The sequence below is a fragment of the Antedon mediterranea genome, chromosome 6 (assembly GCF_964355755.1).
Source record: "Antedon mediterranea chromosome 6, ecAntMedi1.1, whole genome shotgun sequence".
Classification (NCBI taxonomy): Eukaryota; Metazoa; Echinodermata; class Crinoidea; order Comatulida; family Antedonidae; genus Antedon; species Antedon mediterranea.
Window position 1 is genome coordinate 1,410,072 of NC_092675.1, and position 27,780 is coordinate 1,437,851.

Consider the following 27,780-nt stretch of genomic DNA (forward strand, 5'->3'; position numbering starts at 1 on the left):
CGCGGTGTTTATTAAGGGACGTGGAACTGATCGTGTCGCGGCCACAGATAAACCCTTTGATCCATTCTGTTGCCTTGGTTATACTTTTTTGTTCAATACTTTTCAAGTTAGTCATCGAAAATTTTAATTATCTCCCACTAAATGTTTCTCCGTTTTAAACCTTGTGCCATCTTATCGCTTTGTAAGAAAGAAAGAACAAATGGTATAAGTGCTTTTGCTTGCATTTATTACAGTTTAATTGGCGAATACGGTATTAAAATACGATAGTAAAATAGATCAACAACTTTAAATCCGTAAACAAACCCAATGATTGATATCAATTTCTAAACTGACGTTAAACAACTGTATAAATGTAGGTAAGTGAGTCAATAAAAAGGACAAACATAAAACAACAGAGACAAACTACCAGAGTGCATAACCTAAAGAATAACAACATCAAAAATGTTTAAATAAACGATTACAAATATATTATTTTTTGAAATATTTATCTGCAGACAAGGAAAGTAAAATAGAGCATTTCAAACAATCCGTTTTGTTTATCTAAGGTGATTTTACTTTTAACGTCTGAGAGTTGATATCAATGCATTTAAAGGTTTGAAATTTTATAATATCAAAGGTAAATTTTGCTTTGAAAATATATATATTTGCAGTAGTTTATGATAACATACCAGCTATAGCATTATATCTTATTTTAATTGGGGTGTTACCCATAAAAGTGTACAAATGGTGCATAAAAACCAAATGGAAAATATATTAATGGTATTGTTGTATTGTTTCATTATTTTTTTGTATTGTTGACCATTGATAGAAATTAATAGATATATGATAGGGCCTATACTGAAACAATTATTCAAACATACTATAAAATAATGCTATTATTCTATGCGCATAAAGCGAAAATACTTTCTTTTTAGTGGGAACATTATGATTGGATTTTGAATTATTCTGTTCAAAACATGATTAAAATAACACATAAAAATGGAGCAGTAAAACTAATTGAACCGGGATAACCAACAATGTTTTAAATAATAAACTTATTTCCAGTTCTTAGTAACAATTATGAGTCATGTGTTTAATTGTAGTTTTGATCATTTTGATCTTCGTACTCGTGTCTCTTATAGGTATTGCTTTTATTTGTATTTATGCAGCCTTAATGTTACTAATAATGTTATGTTTTCTATTGACCATCACAAAACAATGATCTATAAGTAAGTATATACAATTACAACCAATGTACTAGTAGGAGTTCTAGACGGAGTTTTGACTTAATATTAGTAAAAAGATAAATATGTTGGCACATATGGCGTTTCATACGTATACTAGAAAAATAAATAAAAACGACAATAAATACAGACTTGGTGCAAGTCTACCAATGTACCTTAAGAGCATAATACACCTAAATGCGATGTTTTATAGTCTGTTTAAAAATATATTGCATTTATGATGTCAGAATAAATACATATTACACTATAATATACATCATTTAACAATTAGTCTATATAGTTATAAACTTTTATAAGCGTAAATTCTGGTAAAAATGTCTGTTTATTGAGACGTGTTTTCTCTGTGGTCACAGTACAAACGGGAAAATAGCTGGTTTGTTGTATAACAAACCGACCCTTTTGTTTCTAAAAACAAACTGTTTCAAATAACGCCGCTCATTGTACTTATTTACACCCTCTTCAATCTGACATCCTGCAGATGTATCAATGTGAAATCCTTGACAGTTATCTTTTCTTAAACATTGTAAAGCACATCTCATGTACTCAACTGTCATTTTAACTCCAAACTCAGACACTCCAGAGTTCACTCCACGAGGCTCGGCAGATTGGAAATAAACACTCATATCTGAAAATACAAATGCCGTCTAATTTAAAGCGTAACGTGCATAGGTACGTTAAAATTATTGTCAATTTGAACGTTCATCAAGATAGAAAGCACATTCATTTTCAATCTATTGTAAAAGATGAAGTATTTAAAATTTGAATTTAGAAATTATCAGATTAATTCGCAATTGTAATCTGTGAAGGGTTTGTACTAAATGAAGGCAAACTTTATTTTAAATAGGTTTGCATTTTTTCTGAATTTGAAAGTTAACAAACCGAAATAAATACTGTGTTTGTTTTCAAGAGAGAAAACACAATCATTTTCACATTGTTTTAATTTCTCAAAATAATGGAGATTCACTTACCCTGCTCACAGATATATCCGTCAGAGTTTGAGTTCAAATCAGCGGTCGCATCAACGTCTAGGAGCATCATACCTTTAGTATCAATTCTAGTGCCAGCTATAACTTCTCTGCTAGTGCCCGGATCTTCCGGATTCCACGCAATCGAAGAATCAAAATCTTGTCCTGTTTCCCATTTCCAGTTTGTATCTTCGTTACCTAATCCCACCTGACGTGATAATCCGATGGCGTAGATGCCTTTGTGAACAGAATTAACATGCTCGAGTACTGCAGTAACTTCATCATTGGTAAGAAGACTAGCAAGATATCCACCAGAAGACGCACAGTCAGCCTTTGCATCAGACCAGGTCATTGTTGTTCCAGAATGTAATGTCGTTAAAATGTACCGTGAACGCTTGTGCAGAAATTCAGCATAACCTTTGGAAATTAAGGTTCATATTGTAAGATCAATTAATAATCATTGATTAATTACTACAAATAAAGCTCTACTGTAATATTTTAAAACACATTGTGAATAAAAATGGTTCTCATAATTACTTACTTTCTTCGCAAATGAAGCCCTTGAAGTACCTGTTCAAATCCTCGTCTGCATCAACGTCCACCAATTTAACACTATTGGTAAAAAGGGCAACACCAGCTCTTTTGGTCTTGATGCTATTGGGATCACTAGGAACCCATGGAATAATAGAGGAATTGAAGTGTTGGTCTGTTTCCCATTTCCAGTTTTTGTCATTTTTTATTTCTAATCCCGCCTGACGAGATAATCCGATGGCGTATCCACTTGCTCCGTAGACGGTATTAACGTAGTCGAGGACTGCTGTAACTTCGTGATCATTAAGAAGGGTAACAAGATAGCCACCAGAAGACTCACAGTCAGCTTTTGCATCAGACCAGGTCGTTTCCTTTTGATCGTCTAACATTGTTACAGTGTACCATGACAAACTGTAATATAATCCTGGATCACCTAAAATACATATCAAAAAAACATTGTTACCTCTTAATGACAATTCTGTCAATATTCAACTGAAACTGTTTTTAAAACAAAAAAGTCTTTACGAAGTTATCACAAACCTATAACGACATTAATATACCATATAATCATACAGCTACACTGAAAGTAATCAATAATTTAAAATCAATAAATCCAAAAAATAACAGTCCTAATATACAGTTACATAATAATAACGCAAAATATAGTATGACCTGGGAGGTCTCGTACGTTTGAAATTGTTTCCATTTCTGTGTGTCTTATTTAAATTGTTACCTTACCCACCTCTTGTAGGCTATAAATTAACATTTAAACTGTAACCTAGAGCTGTTTTTGTTTTGTACGATGTTTATACCTTTAATTTAATTGTGTAATTTTATAATGTTTTATTAATAAAGATGTTTATTTCGTAGCCATATAAACGTACTCTGTTCACATATGTATCCATCTACGTTTAAAGTATACTCTGCATTCCTGTCTCTCAAGAACACAGCATCCTCAGTAAGAATCCTAACGCCAGCTGTTTCGTCGATGTCAACACTAGGCTCACCGGGATACCACTCAATATTAGAACCAAACTCTTGTTCTATTTCCCATTTCCAGTTTGTACCTTTGTTACCTAATCCCGCCTGACGTGATAATCCGATGACGTAACTGCCTGCTCCATAAACGATATGAACATACTCGAGTACTGCATTCAGTTCATCACTGGTAAGAAGACTGACGAGGTAGCCTCCAGAAGACTCACAGTTAGCTTTTGCATCAGACCAGGTCATTTCTAGTTGATTATTTAACATCTTTACAGTGTACCGTGACCATCTGTATGTTAATTCGCTATCTAAATAAGTACGGTAAATATGTAAATGTATAAACAATTAATAATAAATTAGAATTCTGTATATTGCCTTTTTAGTCTGAAGATTGAGGTAGCTGTCAATGTATAATAAATTGATAAAGGCACTGTGATAACAAGCAGTTTTAAAAATACTACTGTATTTCGCTATGTCATTTTTTAAAAGAATGATATGGTCACTTTAAACTCAAAACCAAACGTTTCTTTTGCCATTATCGGTACTACTAAAAAGTGTTAAAAGTAAAATAGTATTTAGAATTGGTCAAATATATGCAGAAATACGATTTTATCTCATAAACAAAACATTATTTAAAATTGGGGCCTAAAATGCAAAATGTTGTGTGGCTTTCAGACTTTAGAGTTTTTGATGGCGTAATAATAACTTTAATTCACTTACTCAGTTCGCATATATAACCGTCTGAGTTCAAACTAGCCTCTGTATCAGTGTCCATCAATACAGAATTAGTAGTATGAATTCTCACGCCAGCTTTACTCGTTACATTAGTGTCGGGATAGTTGCGATTCCACGCAATATTAGAACCAAACTCTTGTCCTATTTCCCACTTCCATTTTTTATCTACGCTTCCATCTAATCCCGCCTCACGTGATAATCCGATGACGTATACACCTGCTCCGCAAAAAACGTTAACGTAGTCAAGCACTAAATTCAGTTCATCATTGGTGAGAAAACTAACAAGATAACCACCAGAAGACTCGCAACCAGCCTTTGCGTCAGACCAGGTTGTTGCTGACTTCGTCACAATGTACCGTGACCATCTGTAGTCTAATTCACCATCTCCTTTGGAAGACAATGAAAATAGAAACATTTGAAGAAACTACTATCATGAAACAGGATTGTCACTGTGGTGTATGTAAAAGCCCTACCTACGATGGTGGAACTCGAACCTAACATACAAACCTAATAGTAAAACTTGTTAAGTTTGCAACTTGTCTTTGGTAATTCAATATTACTATTAAATAACTAAGACAACAAACTGTCTGCCACTTTCAATAAGCCTATCTTGAACGCATAACAGCAAAGACGAGATTTTTACTATAATCTCATGATACAAGTGACTTCAATTTCCATTATCGTTACTAATAAACAAAATCAAAATACTTACATTACATTTTTCTACTTTGCCCTCTAACGGATTTGGACTGGCATTTAATTTAAGTTTAAATAATACCGTAATATCAACAAATAGAGATATAATGTTTATAATGTTATAATGTTTGTGATTTTCTATATTGAAAGAAAACTTACTATATTCACATATATACCCATCTGAGTTTGAGTTCAAAGTAGTCTCTGCATCAATTTCCTTCAAAGCAATATCCGTAGTATCAATTCTGACGCCTGTTTTACTCGTTACGCTATTGTAAGGATCTAGAGGACTCCATGGAATAATAGAAGAATCAAAATCCTGTCCTGTTTCCCATTTCCAGTTTGTATCTACGTCGTTATCTAATCCCGCCTGACGTGATAATCCGATAGCGTATACACCTTTTCCGTAAACGGTGTTAACGTAGTCGAGGACTGTTGTCAATTCATCATCGGTAAGAAAACTAAGAAGATAGCCATCAGAATGCACACAGTCAGTCTTTGCGTCAAACCACGTCATTGCTCGTTGATCATGTAACATCTTCACAGTGTACCGGGACCATTTGTAATTTAAATTACCTTTGGAGAAAAAAACATAAAACAAGATAGCATTAACGCTGTAGTTAATGTTCTGGCAATATATAAACAATTACATTTATTGTGAAGGTTATTATAGATTAAATCATGGAGGAATTATGTAATTGTAATTTTTTTATATTATATATTTCAAATTCAATATTACCTACCTTGTTGAAGAACAGTAGTACCTTATTAATTTATATTTTGTAATTGTTTATGAAAGATGAAAGAAAGAAAATAAATGTTTACGTTCAAGTAATACCTCCATGATCTACTTTTTTGGTAGACGAGTAATGATTACTCAATAAACTTACTCTTTTCACATATATAACCATCTATGTGTGACCTTAATTTATCCTCTGCATTATAGTCTTTCAACTTAACATCAGACGTACGAATTGCCACGCCAGCTATGTCACTTTTGTTACTATTAGGCTCATCATGGTACCACCCAATATTAGAACCAAACGTTTGTCCTATTTCCCATTTCCAGTTTGCATCTACGTCTTTATCTAATCCCGCCTGACGTGATAATCCGATGACGTATACCCCTTTTCCGTAAAACTCGTTAACATACTCGAGTACTGCAGTAACTTCACCACTGGTAAGAAGACTGACAAGATATCCACCAGAAGACTTACAGTCAGCTTTTGCGTCAGACCAGGTCATTTCTGGTTTGTACTCCAACATCTTCACGGTGTACCGGGACCACTTGTACTGTAATTCAGCATCGCCTTTAGAAGACAATCAACCAAAATCAACGCTATCATTCTTGCTGTATTAGCAGTTACTTTCATAGCAATGATGATAATATTTGTAATATAAAATATTCATAAACTCCTGGTTGAGATTTACCCTATCAAGTTTGATAATTAAATTTATATAAAATAAAAGTAATAATAGTTTTAAAGCTTCTTTCGTCTTCAATTATAAATTTCAAATACTGCAAAGTAACATATGTTAAAGTGATTCACTTTAACAATGTTGGAAGTAACTGGTTCAATCTATCAAGATGCCTTAATTTGAAATTGTTTGTTATAAAAGCCTAACATACATTCTAACGTTTTAATATTATTAATTGTTTTAAAATTTATAGAAATACAGTTATTATTAGGCCTACTTACTAAATCCAATGATAAATTGTACAGAGAAGAAACATAGGTACTGGATCATTGAAAAAAACATTGTTGATTAGTGAATGGAAATCGAAGTAAAGAACAAGTTATATTGAACATCAAGAATTGCATCACGTGTGGTGTATTGATTTGGCATTAATGTTATAATTGGGAAATAACAACGTACACGAATCAACTACAGTTATCAATAAATGAACAAAAGACAAGCAGAGTTTTCATTTACAATAAAAATAAATATTATTGTGTAGGACTATTTCCTCTGTAACGGAATTCGAATATTTTTCTTAACAAGGCCATATACATGGCTGCAGTCGCGTGCTCAAGCTAGTGTTTACCGGCCAACCGACCGATATAGTGAGCTGTAGAGTGTGCCGAGTCTGCCGATCTCAAACGTTGAAATTATACCATGGAGGAACATGCTTATAACCCCTTGTTTGTTGTCTAATGCATTAAGTGTATCACATTCAAATAGTGCTACCCTATCTAGAAAGGACATGGCACATGCCAACCAATTAGCCTACACTACAAACACAGTACTTTCCTTTTTCAATCGCAATCAATTATGTATACAATGAGTAAAGCAGAAATATTCGTTATAATATCCAACAACAAAATCAATGACAATTATATAGTCATTTATAATTTTTATATGACTTTTTGCTTTTTATTCGATTCTCATATAAATACCATTTTATATTATACAAATAATGACTGTTTATGAGTGTAATGGTACAAATGGCTTGAGGTGAATGATGAAACGTTATATTTCAATGAGGCGAAGCTTCTTTTTTTTTAAACAGACCTTGCACTGATTCCTTATAACACGCATTTATACTTCAAAACATATTAGAAGCTTGGTTGAATTGTAATTTTAATAGAAGTTCGTTTTAAGAATTAGAAATGTAAATAGTAATACTATTTTGTTATTGATTGTGAAATAAACTGTATACTCAATTATTTACTATTCAAAAACATTTATTAATTTATACAAAAACATTAGCTTAATGTTTAAAAAAGTACACTACACTACACTACACTGTACAATAATTACATTACATTATCCACTGCTAATGGAAGTTAATTCAAAGTTAAATCAATTCAAATAATAGAAAAATTGATTTGGTGTGCAATGCAATACATTGTGTTTTTAATATATGGTTAGGCTGTAGTTTGGTCAGCGATGATTTGCTACTGCTTAGGTCATCTACTTCTTCAGTCAATCATCCAATCACAATTTCTGCTCTCGGACTGACCAGTCAAGTAATATGTCCATAGTCGACTAGTCTCAGTGTCATGCTCTTTTTAAAAGTTAACCCAGACCATAGACAGCATAACGGCACAGCTAAGAAACTTTATTTGGGAATTCCATGAGATGACGGAAAGAGACATTGTACCCTTTATCATGTTGACGAATATCACCAGTCATATTCCTACAAAACGAGTATAGTTTTTGATCTATTTTGCACATTTTGCATTTGAATCAGGAATGATTCATGATTATAATATAATTATAGATTTATTGAAAGTAATTTACTAAAGTAATTTACTAAAATGCTAGGTCAATTTTGATAAATAGCAGTTTTTAAAGTCCTCACTAACTTTGATTTTAAGCTAGCCTAGGCAGCCAAGCACCAACACGTACCACCTGCGCTTCGCTCAAATTTACCGCAGTCATATTTTGGACGACGGCCTCAATATTTCGTTGCCATGAGAAACAGATTTTTACTGGCTTACAAAAACAAATACATGTGCGCGACGTATCTGTTTTCGTTATCTTATTTATAAATTTGCGAAACCTCTCTAATGTCTTTCCATGCCCAAATAGTCACTTGTCTATGAATATGCTGCCACTAGGTTTTTGGCTTCAATATAGACATCTTCATTTTGTACATGATACAGGATATCTACTAGAGTGTTCTCAACTGCTGATTGGTTCGCTGCATTTTGGATTGGTTCATACTCACAAACATCAGTTGGAAGAGGGTGCTTGAAATTTGGTCCAAAATTTGCCCGCACCTAAACAAATATACAGTAATTAGTTGGCTTAAAATACATTAATTTTGTAAACAGCTTTTACAGTATGACTAAATGGGTTTTATTGTTAAAATCCAAAGTAAGTACTATGACCTTTAACTGACTTCCACCAAGGCTTTAACCTTTAACCTTTGTGGGATGTAACCCACTTAATAGATAGAAACATATTAATATAATGTAAATTGTGTTTCTATTTGTGTTGCATTTTTTTGGTGTCTCTTGTATAGGTGACCCTTCACAAGTTGTTTAATTTTTGGGTTTAGCCTTTCTTAACTCTCTTTTCTCTTAATAACTCTCTTTTCTCTTAACTCTCTTCTCTCTTAACTCTCTTTTCTCTTAACTCTCTTCTCTCTTAATAACTCTCTTCTCTCTTCTCTCTTAACTCTCTTAACTCTCTTCTCTCTTAACTCTCTTAACTCTCTTCTCTATTAACTCTCTTCTCTCTTAACTCTCTTAACTCTTAACTCTTAACTCTTAACTCTCTCTTCTCTCTTCTCTCTTAACTCTCTTCTCTCTTAACTCTCTTCTCTCTCTTTTCATTTTTTTATTCTACTGTATAAAATAAATAAAAGAACTAAATGTAGTGATTGATTGAACACTAGAGGCGACCATCTCTGATAACTAAATGTAGTGATTGATTGAACACTAGAGGCGACCATCTCTGATAACTAAATGTAGTGATTGATTGAACACTAGAGGCGACCATCTCTGATAACTAAATGTAGTGATTGATTGAACACTAGAGGCGACCATCTCTGATAACTAAATGTAGTGATTGATTGAACAATAGAGGCGACCATCTCTGATAACTAAATGTAGTGATTGATTGAACACTAGAGGCGACCATCTCTGATAACTAAATGTAGTGATTGATTGAACACTAGAGGCAACCATCTCTGATAACTAAATGTAGTGATTGATTGAACACTAGAGGCGACCATCTCTGATAACTAAATGTAGTGATTGATTGAACACTAGAGGCAACCATCTCTGATAACTAAATGTAGTGATTGATTGAACACTAGAGGCGACCATCTCTGATAACTAAATGTAGTGATTGATTGAACACTAGAGGCAACCATCTCTGATAACTAAATGTAGTGATTGATTGAACACTAGAGGCGACCATCTCTGATAACTAAATGTAGTGATTGATTGAACACTAGAGGCAACCATCTCTGATAACTAAATGTAGTGATTGATTGAACACTAGAGGCGACCATCTCTGATAACTAAATGTAGTGATTGATTGAACACTAGAGGCGACCATCTCTGATAACTAAATGTAGTGATTGATTGAACACTAGAGGCAACCATCTCTGATAACTAAATGTAGTGATTGATTGAACACTAGAGGCGACCATCTCTGATAACTAAATGTAGTGATTGATTGAACACTAGAGGCGACCATCTCTGATAACTAAATGTAGTGATTGATTGAACACTAGAGGCGACCATCTCTGATACGGGTCATTCCATGTCAAATCACCCAATGGGTTAAACCCTTCTTTCTTCAAATTTGCTCAAATTTGGTTTTTGGGTTATTTTTAGCTAAAAAACCTGAAATTTTTAATTTGAGCGCCATACGACCAACGGTTCGCGCGCTACGCGCCGTCGTTTCTTTGCGATTTTGCGCAAAATCGACGCGGCGGGCTATACTTAAATGACCGTATCTTCATAACGTGTGGACCGATTTTGTTTTGACAGGTATCTTTGGAAAGCTAATTGTTAAAGCTATCCAAATCTTCTATTTACTTTTGAGATAGAACTATTTAAAAGATGTATAACTTATTCTATTCCATTTGACCTAGGATTTGACCTTGTGGGACAAATTTTTTTTAGATGAAATTTTGTGAAAATTATCTCCTACATGATATTTACATAATATAAAAAAATTGGAGAAATATTATTTTTTGTTTGCTTTCTAGCTCATTTCAAAGTTGGCTTACTTCAACAATTCTGGTATTTCTATACAGTGTAGATGTATTGTCGACATTATATCACTACCAAATTTACCTCTTAATAATACTATGGGTTTCACTGTCAGATTATTTAAGACTATAACAATGCTTTAATTATATTTTCATGCTCCATACAAAATAATTATTACTTAGGTAAACATCTGTACACCATTTGACTACCCCATTTGGTTAGCCAAGGATGTACCATCAGTTTATGGCACTCTTTTCACACTTTTAAGCAAATTGAATCTTGAATTTTTTTTGTTTGATGATATAAACTTTGAAACATTGATTGTTCTTTGCTGTTAATCATTATTTTACATTTTTGTTCATTGTATTTTGTTTTGTATTTCTTCACTCATAATTAGGCTATAATTACAATATAAACGGCATGGACCGGGGTGACGATACGTGGGTTGGGGCAAGTAGGGTCCAGTCATTTCAAGTAAAAATACCACTTGCCCCGGTCCATGCCGTCTAGCTGCCATTTTATGCAATTTTAAAACATTACTACAATTTTAACATTTTTATAAAAAATGCAATATAACCACATGATTTATAAGGCTATAATTACGTTATAAACGGCATGGACCGGGGTGACGATACATTGGTTAGGGCAAGTAGTAGTAGTCAATGCATAAAATTACCACTTGCCCCAACCCATGTATCGTCACCCCGGTCCATGCCGTTTTATAACGTAATTATAGCCCTATAAATTTATGTGGTTATATTGCATTTTTTTATAAAAATGTTAAAATTGTAGTTATGTTTTAAAATTGCATAAAATGGCAGCTAGACGGCATGGACCTGGGCAAGTGGTATTTTTCTGAAATGAGTTTACCCTACTTGCCCTAACCCATGTATCATCACCCCGGTCCATGCCGTTTATAATGTAATTATAGCCCTATATATCATGCATTTATATTGCATTTTTTATAAAAAAAATTTAAATTGTAGTAACGTTTTAAAATTGCATAAAATGGAAGCTAGACGGCATGGACCAGGGCAAGTGGTATTTTTATGCAATAACTGGACCCTACTTGCCCCAACCCATGTATCGTCGCCCCAACCCATGTATCGTCTCCCCGGTCCATGCCGTTTTATAACGTAATTATAGCCCTATAAATTCATGCATTTATATTGCATTTTTTATAAAAATGTTAAAATTGTAGTAATGTTTTAAAATTGCATAAAATGGCAGCTAGACGGCATGGACCGGGGCAATTTTTACTTGAAATGACTGGACCCTACTTGTCCCAACCCACGTAACGTCACCCCGGTCCATGCCGTTTATAACGTAATTATAGCCTAATTATGAGTGAAGAAATAAGTGAACAAAATACAATGAACAAAAATGTAAAATAATGATTAACAGCAAAGAACAATCAATGTTTCAAAGTTTATATCATCAAACAACAAAAATTAAAGATTCAATTTGCTTGAAAGTGTGAAAAGAGTGCCATAAACTGATGGTACATCCTTGGCTAACCAAATGGGGTAGTCAAATGGTGTACAGATGTTTACCTAAGTAATAATTATTTTGTATGGAGCATGAAAATATAATTAAAGCATTGTTATAGTCTTAAATAATCTGACAGTGAAACCCATAGTATTAAGAGGTAAATTTGGTAGTGATATAATGTCGACAATACATCTACACTGTATAGAAATACCAGAATTGTTGAAGTAAGCCAACTTTGAAATGAGCTAGAAAGCAAACAAAAAATAATATATCTCCAATTTTTTTATATTATGTAAATATCATGTAGGAGATAATTTTCACAAAATTTCATCTAAAAAAAATTTGTCCCACAAGGTCAAATCCTAGGTCAAATGGAATAGAATAAGTTATACATCTTTTAAATAGTTCTATCTCAAAAGTAAATAGAAGATTTGGATAGCTTTAACAATTAGCTTTTCAAAGATACCTGTCAAAACAAAATCGGTCCACACGTTACGAAGATACGGTCATTTAAGTATAGCCCGCCGCGTCGATTTTGCGCAAAATCGCAAAGAAACGACGGCGCGTAGCGCGCGAACCGTTGGTCGTATGGCGCTCAAATTAAAAATTTCAGGTTTTTTGGCTAAAAATAACCCAAAAACCAAATTTGAGCAAATTTGAAGAAAGTAGGGTTTAAAATGTCATTTTTTTTGGGTGATTTGGTATGGAATGACCCATAACTAAATGTAGTGATTGATTGAACACTAGAGGCGACCATCTCTGATAACTAAATGTAGTCATGGATTGAACACTAGAGGCGACCATCTCTGATAACTAAATGTAGTCATTGATTGAACACTAGAGGCAACCATCTCTGATAACTAAATGTAGTGATTGATTGAACAATAGAGGCGACCATCTCTGATAATTAAATGTAGTGATTGATTGAACACTAGAGGCGACCATCTCTGATAATTAAATGTAGTGATTGATTGAACACTAGAGGCGACCATCTCTGATAACTAAATGTAGTCATTGATTGAACACTAGAGGCGACCATCTCTGATAATTAAATGTAGTCATTGATTGAACACTAGAGGCGACCATCTTTGATAAATAAATGTAGTGATTGATTGAACACTAGAGGCGACCATCTCTGATAACTAAATGTAGTCATTGATTGAACACTAGAGGCGACCATCTCTGATAACTAAATGTAGTCATTGATTGAACACTAGAGGCAACCATCTCTGATAACTTTGTATACTTACAACAGCATTCTTATAAAGTGAAATAGATGGGTAATACGTCCCTTCATATACATCTTCATATGCAACTCCTTGACATACGCCATTTTTATAGAAAATTACCTGAGAAAAATATAGATTTTTAATTTAAACATTGTATAGCCGTATAACTAATTTTGATATAAGTTCGCGGTACACCACGTATGTTAGTTCTGAAAAGAAGTGTTGAGTTTCTCGTCGTTTCGATCAATATGCTTTCGAAACGTCGAGTAACTCAACACTTCTTTTCAGAACTAACATACGTGGTGTACCGCAAACTTATATCAACATTTGATTTCGCCATGCAACCTTCAAACAATATAGTATAACTAATTATTTTAGTATTTATTATTTCTTTATACTGGGTAGTCCCTTCAGTCAAAGAGGGCCCAGTTATGATGAGTGGCTGTGTGCGACAGTGGCTGTCTGTGCACTAGTACTCCTACTTGCGTATATTGTTATACAAATAATGAATGTTTATGAGTGTAATGGTACAAATAATGGCATGAGGTGAATGATGAAAGGTTATATCAACGAGGCACCGCCGAGTTAATATAACCTTTCATCATTCACCAAATGCCATTATTTGTACCATTACACGAATATAAAACATTCATTATTTGTTTTTTATGTCAACAAACGACCAAACAATCCTAGGCCTAGCAAGGCTAAAACGCCTAGGCTAGGCCTAGCCTAATACTAACAGGACTAGCTAGGCTAGACCTACCTAGTAGTAGGCCTAGTACTAGATTGGCTGAAAGGCAAAACTTTGACAGACAATTGGAACTTATCTTGGCTAATTATGGTCTTCCACGTCATGTAGGGATGTCCCCATTAATTAATCAAAATCCTAAACACAATCTAAAGCTAATTTAAATGCCTTTTTGAATGAAATTAGTACATATATATCTCCAAATCGTACACAAAAATCTGCTGCTGTTGCATATCTTGCGGTGGTGTTTACAAACAACAGAGGCAGGACGACAGGTGGCGCTGTTGTATTTCACAGTAATTTTTGTATTCTAAATTTTTTTTCATCCACGAAACGTTTTTTTTTTGTACACAAAATGTTTAAAAAAGTACTATTAAACGAGCGTTTAATAGTGCGTACTATTGCACGCCATGTGACCCACAATCGTCCAATCAAATTAAAGGAATTTATTTAGGTGTTATATAAAAACCACTAATGCATGGTGACTACCTGACTCCCTTCAGATTTTTGAAGACGCTGCTCAGCTTCCTGGATTGCATCCTTTTCCTCAAAGTAGAAATGACTTTTGAATTTGATCAAGGCCTAAAAAACAAAAAAGTTAATATTTAAATTATCTTTTCTCTCTAAAGCGTGTGGCCATTATATCACAATGCAACACAATGATGTATCATCGAAGTACCGTATTGCGTAATCACAAGTGGGAATCGATGATGCAAAAGGTCTGCAAACATCGATACGGGAAATCAAATCAGTTTATTTTTACGCAACAATGCAAGAACACATGCGAAACATAGTACAGCGCTTAGTCAAGTACTAACATTGACTTCACGCAGGCAGGGCAAACACAATTATTGGAAGGGCACTTTCTTACATTGCGTAGGTTGCATTGCGTCGCTAGTGATAACCACACTAAATGTATACATAGATTGAAGAGGTATCAATGAGGTATATGATAGAGATACTGTAGGCTACAGTAAAGTTATGCACACATGGCATTGTATACATGAACATTATATAGACATTTTTAACATATTCTGAAGAACCACAAAAATCAAGAAATATTTTTTTTCATACTGTAAAGTTTTTATAAATTATTATATAGCGATGGCAGTGAAAATTAGAATCGTTTATAAAATATGGTATGGTTGATATGTTGAACATACAGACATTGTATGAACAGTGGTGCATGACCCGATAGGTTGTCATGACTTCAAACTGGTCTCTTACCATAGCGGGTCACATTATTTACCTGTGATTGTGATAGAGTTCACTCTCTAGTTGAATACCTCTATGGAGCGTATGCAAATGTTAGTTGCTATAATAACAGTAAATACTAGAAAACACTCACCTTATCTTTGCAGGTAGGTGGTAACAGCTTTTCTGGGGGTAAACTATTAGGTAATTTAATAAAGAATCCAAGGACATCACCACTAGTGTAGTCATCTCCGTAATGCTTGCCCCTACTCATATGAAACTTGGTTCCTTTCTTACTCCTCCAAGAGTAACTGAATTTGTCATAACCAAGTGGAGCTTGCAGATTACCTACAATTATACAACATTCTGATATTACAAAAATCAGAACAAGTAATTATTCATTGCATTATAAAATGTTTCTTTGAAAGACAGTAAACAAAATAATGTCCTGGTTGTTTTATGTTAATTTGTCTCTGTGTCCCACTTGTCTTTGTCCCTTCGTTTTGTATCCTAGGCAGATCCGACTCAAGATCCTGTATCTTTCTGGGATCCTGCCTTCTTCTATTCCCCCCAGATTTCTTTTTATTTGTACAGTATATGTTATTTTTATTTATTCAATTATTATTTCAATCATAAAGTAAATAAAGGAAGTAAATAAATGTTATTTTGAATTGAATAACATACAGAAATGCATGGGCGGATCTAGACATTTTTTAGAGGAGGACTGAATATTGGAGCCACATGGCATTTGCTGAGTGGGAAAGTTCTATCTTTTTTTCCATTGTGTAAAAAAGGGTACCTGTAAAATGTAGGAGGGGGGGGGGGGGGTCTGCCCTTGCTGATAGTTTTGTTTACCTAATGAGAGAGACCATCCTATTCTGGTACAGGTTTCTGGGGGCATGTCATCAATAGTAACTTCAAAATACCAGTTACCACGATTCACCCCATGTGTCGCCCTCACCATACTGTAGCCTTTCTCACCAGTCACTGTTAATCTGTCATCAGAAATCTTCAACTGTGGAGCTGTAAAAAGAGCGACAAATAATAAATTATAATGAAAATAATGTTAATGTATTTTAAATGTTTTTGCAATCTGGAATTTTAATTCTTTTGTTTATTTGTTATATTTTACCTACGTTTTTTATGTTTATATATTTTTATAGATAATTTAATTGCTGTAGGGTACATAAAACAAATTTATAATATTATTGTATATTTATATTGGATAAATAAATGCTGTATATGCAGTGTATTCATTCATTTATTTATAATGGATTTTTAACCATAACAAACTGAACATGCCATTACTAATTCACAGGGCCAACATGCCATTACTAATTCACAGGGCCAACATGCCATTACTAATTCACAGGGCTAACATGCCATTACTAATTCACAGGGCCAACATGCCATTACTAATTCACAGGGCCAACATGCCATTACTAATTCACAGGGCCAACATGCCATTACTAATTCACAGGGCCAACATGCCATTACTAATTCACAGGGCCAACATGCCATTACTAATTCACAGGGCCAACATGCCATTACTAATTCACAGGGCCAACATGCCATTACTAATTCACAGGGCCAACATGCCATTACTAATTCACAGGGCCAACATGCCATTACTAATTCACAGGGCCAACATGCCATTACTAAATCACAGGGCCAACATGCCATTACTAATTCACAGGGCCAACATGCCATTACTAAATCACAGGGCCAACATGCCATTACTAATTCACAGGGCCAACATGCCATTACTAATTCACAGGGCCAACATGCCATTACTAATTCACAGGGCCAACATGCCATTACTAATTCACAGGGCCAACATGCCATTACTAATTCACAGGGCCAACATGCCATTACTAATTCACAGGGCCAACATGCCATTACTAATTCACAGGGCCAACATGCCATTACTAATTCACAGGGCCAACATGCCATTACTAATTCACAGGGCCAACATGCCATTACTAATTCACAGGGCCAACATGCCATTACTAATTCACAGGGCCAACATGCCATTACTAATTCACAGGGCCAACATGCCATTACTAATTCACAGGGCCAACATGCCATTACTAATTCACAGGGCCAACATGCCATTACTAATTCACAGGGCCAACATGCCATTACTAATTCACAGGGCCAACATGCCATTACTAATTCACAGGGCCAACATGCCATTACTAATTCACAGGGCCAACATGCCACTAATCTCACTAAAGGCTCAATATAAGCACTACAACCAACATTGTGCCATCCTCACTAATCCTTGCCAAAAAGATCACTCAATTCAAGCCTAGGACTCATGAAGACCAGTAACATACTCTCTCATTAAGATCACTAACATGCTCAGTTAACTAGAGGTCCAACACGAATACATATGTTTTGCCACTAACCTCTATCATGTAGAGCTAAAAGAACTTCTGTACCTAGAGCTGCTCTGTACAAATGAGCTGGAATGGGTTTGCCTACAAACTGATCATGGTCAAATGTTTTAGCGGGTGAATGAGGATCCTCTTCCGTCAGGATATAGCGATAACCATCTTTATTGTAAGGATGTTCCAGAGGATATCCGTGAGGAGGAAGTTTCTGAGATGCCGAGAAATCACTACAAGTTTAAAAAATTAATTTTAAAGTTGGTCATCTCTGAATTGATTTCTTGAGTCTGATTAGAACATTAACAATCAGATATACTTACATGGAAATAAAGGCATTAATGTAAAATTATATACTAACTTAAATTACACGCATGGCTTGGTAGCATTTTATTTTTTCTCAGCATGAAAATCATGAAATAAGGTACGATATAGGTCATTACAGTTTTCTATAACTAAGTCTCATTTGAGGTTTAGGAAGCAGAGTTAAAAACTCATGACTAATATAACCCTGGCACTACCTAGGTCAGGATTGAACCCTGGACCTTGGGATTGGAAGGTTAACCACCACGCTACAGCTGCAGTTCTTACCTTCTAGCTTTTTTGCTTGACAAAAGATTCTGACTGCTATCTAGACCACCTTTCCTCTTACTACTACGACCTTTGCCAGAAGACGAATTTAAACTTGAGTTGAAGGAACTTGTTAGCAATGAACTCACTTTCTGTCCTAAATCATTTTTACCTTGCAATGTTTGTTTTTCATAACTAGGGCCAACTTTTGACAAATCCTTCAAATTTAAAAAGTACACAAAAATATGTGTAAAATATGATCTGTATATTCATCTAGTTCAAAGTATGATTTTGCTTTTTTTTATTTAATTAAAAGTCAGTGAGTTAAATTAAAAGTTTATTTTCAATACTAAGTTTATTTGCACATATTTATTCCTTATTCTCACAACCAAAAATGCAAAACACTGATGACGGGTTGATAATAAAATATACATTTAAAAATACAAAGATAAAATAATTTTTACAAATATTTAAATTGAGAGTTAAAAGTAGATACAATTAATAAAAGTCAAATCTAGATCTTACATCATCTGCAAGGCCAAACAAAGGAAAGTCTTCTTCATTTTCATCTTCATCTGTTGGTTTCTCTTTCCAAATGAAAAGGTCTGGGTTGCTCTGTAACAAAGTATTAGTAAACATAATATGGCACATTTAGTATTTGTTCTGAACTTAAAAACTTGATAAATGAGGAATTCTATTTGTGTTCTAAGGTTACAGGTTATCCAATGTTTTAAAAGTGATGGCGGAGTACTGTAGCTTAGCTATAATGGTATAGAAATACTAAATATATAATATGTTTTTATTATAGGGTGAAAATAAATAGAGCAGGATTATAACTTTATAAATATGGTATATTTAGCCTACCATAGCTTTAACAATTGAGTTATGCCATGTGGTAGTAGTCCTGCGTGGCATGGCACTCAGATACTCCCAATGTCTGTTGATATAAGGCACAAGCTCCTTGTCTTTGGAGAACATTCGCTTTGCTTTATCAGCCTTCTTCTGTTGATGTGTTAGATTAGCAAGAGCAGCAACACACAGCTGACTGAAATCTAATATAAAAAAAAACCAAAATATAGTAAAATCTCCCAACAACAGACTCTCTGAAAACCGGAAAGACTTTTCTTGAGGCCCAAAGGGGTCATATATATTTTTAACATTAAAAACACATTCAGAATATCTGACTAGGCCAGCCCAAAGGTGGGAGAGTTGACTGTATATTAATTGTGATGTCATAACATGAGAAATGCACAAGACAGAACATACAACAATGTATCAATGTGGAATGTTTGATATTTGATATAATATAAACTTACTACAAGTCTTCTTGGTAAACTGCTCTATACTGGATGGATGGCATAACCGACAGGTGAACGAATATGCTGTCATGAAAGACATACAGTAACTAAAAAGAAACAGTTGAATTTAGAGAAGAGAACAGTTAAAATAAGTAATAGAATATTGTAGTCTAAGCTAAATAATAATTTGTGTAAAATAGAAGTAAAATAAAGTATAGGCCTACAAATGTTACTAAGATACAAACAAGAATATAAAATACAATATTACACGTTTTCTTGCATAAGAATAAATGTAAAGAATTACACGCTTCACTGGCTAGACTGGCCATATTCAATGGAAAGTTTTACTACAGACTGGCCTAAACCAGTTTATTACAACTTCAAGAGGTGATATAAGTTTTAGATGGTTCTAAACAAATTAAGAGCAGTTTAAATGGGGTTTTGGTGAGGTTATACTTACTAAAATACTAAACTTAATTTTAATAACAATTGTTATACCCAATATTAATTGAAACACAGCCAGCATGAAACCATTTGAGACATCCACTACATTGAAGCTCTACACCTTCCAAAGTTCTCTCTTTACCACTAAAATTGTAAGAAAAACATCAAGAATGTTGTATTTACAGTAACTGTCATGCTGGTTAAACTCTTTCTACACTATCAAACTAGTTTGACAAAAAAGTGTGATGTGCCCAAAATGTGGTAGTAATATGACATCATCATGTCCATATATGGGCACATCACATTTGTTGTCACATAAGTTTTGATAGTGTAGACAGAGCTTTAGGGTATGTGAACTTCAAAGCACAAAAATAATGATTACCAATAACACTCTTCTTCTTTCATCTTTTCATCTCCATTTTCACTTTCTTGTGAGACGTTCTCCTTTTCATCATCATTGGCAGTGCTGATACTGTCCGTGGTCTCAGAAGCTGTATCCACAGAATCTATTACCTTAGATTCTACTTCTTTCATTTCGACATCTTTACATTCATTCTCTTCTACTTCTTTTACAGTTTGTTCTTTACTCTCGGTTTCCTTGATCTCAGATTCCTGTGAAGCAACCTCTGGCACTTCTACAGTGACAATGGCTTCACTAGTGTCTTGAGTATCGACAGAGACTTCCTCTGAAATGGCTACTGAGGTTGATGATTCTGTAACAGGGTCTTCTTCTTTCTCGTCCATCTTTTTATCATTGTCTTTTTCATCTACTTCCATTTTTTCAACTACAGCCTCATCAACTTTCTCTGTATCAACTTCTTTCACGGTAGCTTCAGGGAGTGATGCATCACTGGCATCTATCTCCTTGACAACTGATTTAGCATCATCAGGTTCCTTAGCTGTAGTTTCTGGTGGGATTGTTTCTTTAGAACCAGTTTCTGTAGGAGCTTGAGCTTCAGATGGTAGCTCCTTGGCATTTGGTTCTTTAACCTCGGAATCCTTTTGATCACTTTCTACGATCACGTTACTATCTTCTTCTGTTTTATCCGTTTCCATTGGGACTTCTGATTCAGTTTCTATATTAACAGAACTAAAAAAAAAACAAAAATGCTTTAATACCATTAATATACAGGCACCATATACAAACACCCAATAACACAATTAAAAACCATAATTTTTTCACATTCCTTTACGTAGCTCTGTAACCAAACTCATTGGTTCATTAGTTAGTAATTTTAACATCTGTGCATGCAATATTCAACAAGATAGAAAGAAGGCTTATTACATCTACATAAAATAATTTAAAAAACTTAAAAATAAGTTTATTTTGTTTTCTCTTAAATTCAAATTTATTATTTTCATGTATCTTTTTTTCAATTCAATTTCTTTTTATTTCGGAAATATCATCCATATTAATAAACATGTATAAACAGAAAAAAACAAATCGTAAACTCTAAACTTAAGTTTTATAAAGGTACAATTATATTTGCGAGATATGAAAAGATCTACAGTAAAGTGAAGTTCAATAAGACAAATATATGTTTGTGCATTGACTTCTCGGTCACATCTCTGACAGTCACATCGTTGACGCAGTGCGGTGAATTATAATCACCAAGGGACGCAATTTACAAGCTTGTTTTAGTTCTCAGATTTCCACAATTTATACACCTTTCTGCTTCTTGATGTATTTTTAATCTTTAAACAACAAATCTGTCAAAACAGAAACAAGTTTTGCTAACAGATAATCTACGCTGTAGGATATTAATCATTCTAAAAATAGAGAGTTTACTAAAGATTTGAACTCCAAACAAACAGTACTGTAAACAGCTATACTATGGTTACCTATATAAGAATAGGTAATTAATTGAAATCATAGTCACAAAAATATATTGAACTCAAACTAAGAAAAAATTAACAATGTTTCAGAACATACATTTTATACTGTGCAAATAGTGTATTACTGTCAGTACAGACACTATGTTTATCTACAGTATATAAGAATAGGTTATTAATTGAGATCATAGTCGTACAGTATTATTACATAAATATATTTTTCAAATTAAGAAAAAATTTACAATGTTTCAGAACATACATATACATTTTATATTGTGCAAGTATTCACTTAATCATCAACATTTTTATTCTATAATCAATAAAAACATATACAAATACAATACAAATATAAATATGATAATGGAATGTGACCAAAAAAAATGTAACCCTAACAAAAAAGATCAAACACGAGTACAAACAAACAAAAAAACAAACCAAAATAACATAATGTGATTTATTACTGTCAGTACAGAAAAAAAGTAAATGTCAATTGGCATATGAATAAAATCGAAAGTGGCAATACTCAAGATTTAAACTCAAATTAAGATAAATTAGACAGTGTTTTTGGACAACATTCATTTTATTTTAATTAGGCATTAGGAAAAGGTTATACAGTATAATGATGAAGTTATTAATATACTCAATAATTAGATTTTTAATTTATGTACCATATATTTATTCATTTTGGTTACAGTATGTTCTCTCTATGGATATTTATCTTGAATAAATGAATGAAAATTAATGAAAAAAAAAAATAAATTATTCAAAACTAGTGTTAAAATTATATTCATAATCAATATGAAAACTAAACTATTTTTTTAAAGAAAAGCTTTAAATTAATATTATAATTTATTATATGCTATAATTTATTTTGTTCTCACCATAGCAACGGATGGGCTTAATATTGTGAATAAATAAACATACATACAAAACAATCCATATTTTTTAATTGGGAGTATACGGTATACCAGGGAAGAGTTAAATTTGGGTATACATTGTATTAATTCTTAATTCTTTTTCTACCTTTACAAATTATGATTTTATTAATACTTAAGTACAGTAGCTTTCTCTTTCTATGAAATCCTTCTCAATCTTTTGTCCTCTTTTAATTTACTATTAGTGCAATAAGAGAATTAAGTGTAAATTTAAATTGAATATTGTAGCTTATTATTTTCTTATGTAATCATCGTTTTTACCTTTTTTTAACCTTGGCATGATTCATTGAAATAAGCAAAAATTTCCTTTTTGATTTGAAAACACACCCATTAGGTTAGAATTTTAGAATTGAAATCAAGCTGCTATCCTCAGCGTATCGCCAAATAACAAGCTGCTATCCTCAGCGTATCTCAAAATAACAGAACTTCAACCCCATGATTCATTCATTAGGGTTTGTGTTGAATCACCATCAACTAGTTAAGATGGGAAGCCATGTGTCGAAACAAAAACATGTTATCTTGCCTGGCTACGAAAATGAGTTCAAAAAAGCGGATATTTTGCAGATATGGCACCTGCCTAGCTCAACCGAGGGTAAGTTCCTACTAAAACTACATTACTTTTGCAGTAGCGATTGATCCAGGATTTTGAAACACGGCTTAAAATTATGGAACCAAGTGATGAAACTTTAACCTAATGTCCTATCTTTTGCAATGTAAATTCTGATAACAACCGCCATTTCACATTGTACTTCTAATTTGTATAGCCAATATGATATTTAGAGCACTACTCAGGCCCGTATCCAGGGGGGGTGCGTTGGGTGCAGACGCACCCCCCCCCCAAGTCCCAAAAGGTCCACTATTTCCTCGGTTGGTATTTTTTCTTGTCTTGTTTAACTAAAGACAATATCATTATATATATACAAAATTTACATTATCAATGGTATACAAACAAAAATATGCTAATATAAAATGAAAAAATACCGGTAATTAAATTAAAACATGCGCAGTCGATCATGTGACGACAAGCAATAGCTTAGCGCTTCATGTACGCGGTACGCGGTAAAGTGTTTGCTGGAAAAATACAGACAACTTAACCGGGGACCAAAATGTGTAATGTAGTTATTTTCCAGGCGAAGTTTACCGACGGTTACCCAAGGGAACACGTGTACTTTTTGTCGGGGAATATAATATACAGTAAAAAGCGTTCGCGTTCACTTCGTAGCTAGCTTCAGCGCCTAGAAAACCGCGACGTTTCATTGACCGTGAGAGTACGTCAGAGTGATATTATGCACTTTATATGCATTCATTATTGCCAGCGATCTAACTTACTACTAAACAATAGCTAGGTACGCACTTGTCTGGCGGTATCCCTTTGTACGAATTGTTCAACGTTGGGTCGGACGCGTGATATCAAGTTTCATCCAGGGACCAAAATGTGTAATGTGTTATTTTCCAGGCGAAGTTTACCGACGGTTACGTCGTGTACTGCGTCGACGTACGCTACACTACAGCAAAAACGAATTATTCGTTTGTTCACCAATTTTTTAATTTACAAGTAACCTTCTGTACCGTGGGGCACCTAAAATAAATTTTTCATCCATTACTAAAAAAAAAAACATGCCATTTTCGCTTAGCCAACATTATAGCTATAGTTATTACATTTTCAATATCCTGTATGTCATGAATTTCTCACCACTCGGAAGTCCAGATGGTACGCATGCATACACCTGGGAGGAATAAACTTATTTCCCCGACTGAAAAAGGTCTACACTTGCGTTTTTTAAGCCTCTAGGCCTGATGTTTCCAAAGTATAAAATGCAATTTTTTGAAGACCTGCAGCTCTAGTTTTAAACATTTTCTTAGCTCAGCCCCAACAATAAAGCTGGTCATATTTCGAAGAACAAGAAGTACATTTTCCGGGACCTAACATCTCTATTTTTCAAACATTTCTTAGCTCAGTCACAACCCATGATAGGGACTTATATATTTTTTTTCATGTTTTGAAGTATAATATAAGTCCAATTTCCGGGACCTCCAACTCTATTTTTCTAAATTTTCTTTGAACTTTTATTTTTTAAATTGAAAAATATGGATTGAAACAGTCATCGCGCATCGTTTTTTTGCACGCAGTATTTTATTTATGCATTATAAAAAATGGAAAAAATGGCTACCCTAAATCTGATTAAAAAGACCTCAAATGACGCTAGAACGCGTTGCTTCCGGGGACCGGGGGCCCTTGGCGGCGGCGCGGCCCCCTGGCCCTCAGCCTAGTGATGCTCGCATAGCCCCCTCGTCGGGGAATGTAGCCCCCGCGTCGGGAAGATCCTGGCGCCACCCCTGCTAGTGAGTTGGCCTCATCATGAAAGCGTTAAGTTCTGGTGTTCATCGTTCAACTAGCCCAAGCCACAACAGAGAGTCTTAAATCAGTCTTTAGAACGTCAAAAAACGCAAATTTTCCGGGGGCCCTTGGCGGCCCTCTGGCCCCCAGCCATTTTTGCTCGCACCCCCCCATTATAAATGCTGCATACGGGCCTGCTACTGTCTGTCAAGTTCACAGGAAAGTTATCACTTCACAGCTTGACTTAAAAAAATGGATGTTTATCTCAATAAATGCCAAACTAATTGTTTTTCTCATAATTATGGTCCAACTTGTAAAAAAATCAATATTAAAAAAAGTGGTTTGGATGAGTCTTGCACAGGGGTTTGTTTATTGTTTAAAAAAATGTATGTTTTTCAACTCAAAGCCAAATTGACAGTGTACAGTACAAGTAAATTGTTTTCGAATAAATTGTCTGTTTTATAGTTCTATACAGTACAGTACAGTTGTAATGTAATCAATATTAAGTGATTTGGATGAATTACCTTCCACCTTCTGTGCAAGTTTTGTAGGGGTTTGTACAAGATTTGTTTTAGTAATTTAATAGCAATATCCCTCCAAAGGATCATTCATAGGTTTAACAAGCGATGTGCGATACTCGGGGTACCGCAAAAGAAGCTGTAATGACGTCATAAGACGGGATGTGACGTCACATACACATCATTAACCTCGGTACCAAATACGGCTATACGGGACCATCTTCGAGACGTCATATGGCTGCATCCGGTTTGAAATAAAAAAATCCGGCTTTATAGCTTTGAGGACATGTCCCTGTAGTATAGTCATGCCAAATCCCAGCTCAATACTACAACGAATAAGGGAGGAGTAGTACTTTATAAATCGCAATTTTTACTCAATAGTGTCGGAAAAAGATTGGAATTCATTAAAATCTTAAATACATCTTCTTAATTGTTCAACATGAAGATAATTGCAAATTGGAAAATCAGCAGATATGGCTGGTATTTTTCAATATTTTTGCTTAAGTCATGTTATTGTTAGTTTAAATAGTGCTTAAGCAAATCAAACTCACTTCTTTTTATATCTTTGTCAACAATTTAACACAATACATGATGCTGAACCATGGAGTTTTATACCTCCATTTAAACGCTCCACGCGGCTATGTCAACACAAAACATTGACGTTCGATTGGATTTGCCAGCACCGGACCGGAAGCGTAATTTTTTTTTCCAGGACGAACGTGGGCAGAATCATGAATAATTCATGATTAATTATGACATAATAGGGAACATTATAGAGGGCGCTATATAAGAATGCAGAGAGATTAAATAATTAGTGTAAACAACGTTTGCCAACCGAAATGTTTGGTCTAGTGGTAAAGGCTTTAACCTATTACGCTGAAGCCCTCGGTTCGAGGTCTTTCATGAACATGTTTTTTTTAATAGTTGAGAGAGATTATTTAGAGGGTTAGGTTTAGTATATTTAGGAAGTAGATCAGCTATCTTTCAATTCTTTATAATAGAAAATAAGTAAGGTAATGAATTATTCATGATTTCTGCCCACGTTCGTCCTGGAAAAAAAAAACACGCGGACCGGAACCGTATCGGAACAGGTGTGCAAGACCCTTTAATTTAGCAAAATCATATTCATTCATTCATTTTATTTACACAAAGCAAAATTCAAAGTATGTTGACAAAATATGAATCAAATTATTAGTTAAAGCCTTGTATCTGGAAAAACTAAAATAAGCTCAAATAGCTTTAAGACTAAAAAAAAAAATATATACTGTATATAGGCCTAGTATAGGCTAGCCACCTATATAGATAGGGCCTAAACCTAGGCCTATAAATTATTATTATTATTCATGTTTGTTTTTTCGTCATTTCATTGTTTGGTCAGTATTGTGAAGTTGTGAAATTAATAAATTAAAAAAAATTTATAAAACAAATTCAGTTAAGTATGATGTTTGCACACCGAGAGACGCACCCCTGGCGCATATTATACCCATGCCATGTGGTCCTTCGTTCGTCAGTATTCATCCAGATCCAGGGTTCATGTGGGACGAAATATCCAACCGAATCACACGACGTAAGAACAAGACGTTTTTCCCCAGTCGTCCCAAAACGGTACACCAGCGTCCCCTCACTTTTTAGGCCTAGCTAGTATAGACTTAACCAAAATATAACATGTAACAAAGAAAAAAAATATGTACTTTAAGTACACTGCATCGTAAAATACATTATTAATAATACCTCAATTGAACATATAATTATTGTTATTATTAAGACAGACTAAGTACCTTTTTTCTGATAATTCGGTAGCCATGATTCGCCAAAAATTTAAAGCGTGTGTTTTCACAATAAAGTTCAAAGTTCAAACAATGTCGATAATATAATATCTTCATTGCTAACTGTTTGAAAACATTATTTTAGAACTCTGAAATTATATTGTTTAATATTGAGATTATAATTAAATATTGATTGTATAGAAATCAGGTA

General features: G+C 34.0%; 2 protein-coding genes across 4 annotated transcripts; both read right to left on the minus strand.

The window, feature by feature from the left end:
• Positions 1-219: 219 nt before the first annotated feature.
• On the minus strand, positions 220-6,403 carry LOC140051788 (macrophage mannose receptor 1-like). The gene is made up of 7 exons (XM_072097103.1): positions 6,028-6,403; positions 5,297-5,713; positions 4,427-4,828; positions 3,787-4,014; positions 2,730-3,152; positions 2,192-2,605; positions 220-1,848 (listed from the first exon to the last, which is right to left on the minus strand). Exons 1-7 carry the CDS (start codon positions 6,401-6,403, stop codon positions 1,571-1,573), a joined length of 2,538 nt encoding a protein of 845 aa, XP_071953204.1. The 3' UTR covers positions 220-1,570.
• Positions 6,404-7,566: 1,163 nt separating this feature from the next.
• LOC140051928 (set1/Ash2 histone methyltransferase complex subunit ASH2-like) lies at positions 7,567-27,625 on the minus strand. 3 transcript variants are annotated; one of them, XR_011845566.1, is made up of 14 exons: positions 27,582-27,625; positions 20,562-21,269; positions 20,234-20,323; positions 19,754-19,842; positions 19,302-19,489; positions 18,963-19,052; positions 18,459-18,655; positions 17,889-18,100; positions 16,333-16,500; positions 15,632-15,825; positions 14,773-14,865; positions 13,557-13,655; positions 8,449-8,865; positions 7,567-8,279 (listed from the first exon to the last, which is right to left on the minus strand). XR_011845566.1 is itself a non-coding variant. In XM_072097276.1 (14 exons), coding segments are annotated over exons 1-14 (2,208 nt in total). In that variant the 5' UTR covers positions 27,608-27,625; the 3' UTR covers positions 7,567-8,277. The 3 variants fall into 3 exon arrangements, 2 of the variants coding, with proteins under 2 accessions (XP_071953377.1, XP_071953376.1); XM_072097276.1 differs by having other exon boundaries at positions 8,814-8,865; XM_072097275.1 differs by having other exon boundaries at positions 7,567-8,865.
• Positions 27,626-27,780: the final 155 nt, after the last annotated feature.

Coding starts and splice junctions, on each gene's coding strand:
- LOC140051788 (XM_072097103.1), bottom strand. CDS start 6,403: ATGTTGGAGTACAAACCAGAAATGACCTGGTCTGACGCAAAAGCTGAC. Junction 4,829..5,296: donor TGGGTATATATGTGAATATA/GTAAGTTTTCTT, acceptor TGTCTTCCAAAG/GAGATGGTGAATTAGACTAC. Junction 4,015..4,426: donor CGGTTATATATGCGAACTGA/GTAAGTGAATTA, acceptor GTACTTATTTAG/ATAGCGAATTAACATACAGA.
- LOC140051928 (XM_072097275.1), bottom strand. CDS start 27,607: ATGGCTACCGAATTATCAGAAAAAAG. Junction 16,501..17,888: donor TTTAGCTCTACATGATAGAG/GTTAGTGGCAAA, acceptor CTCTTTTTACAG/CTCCACAGTTGAAGATTTCT. Junction 14,866..15,631: donor CACCTACCTGCAAAGATAAG/GTGAGTGTTTTC, acceptor TTTGTTTTTTAG/GCCTTGATCAAATTCAAAAG.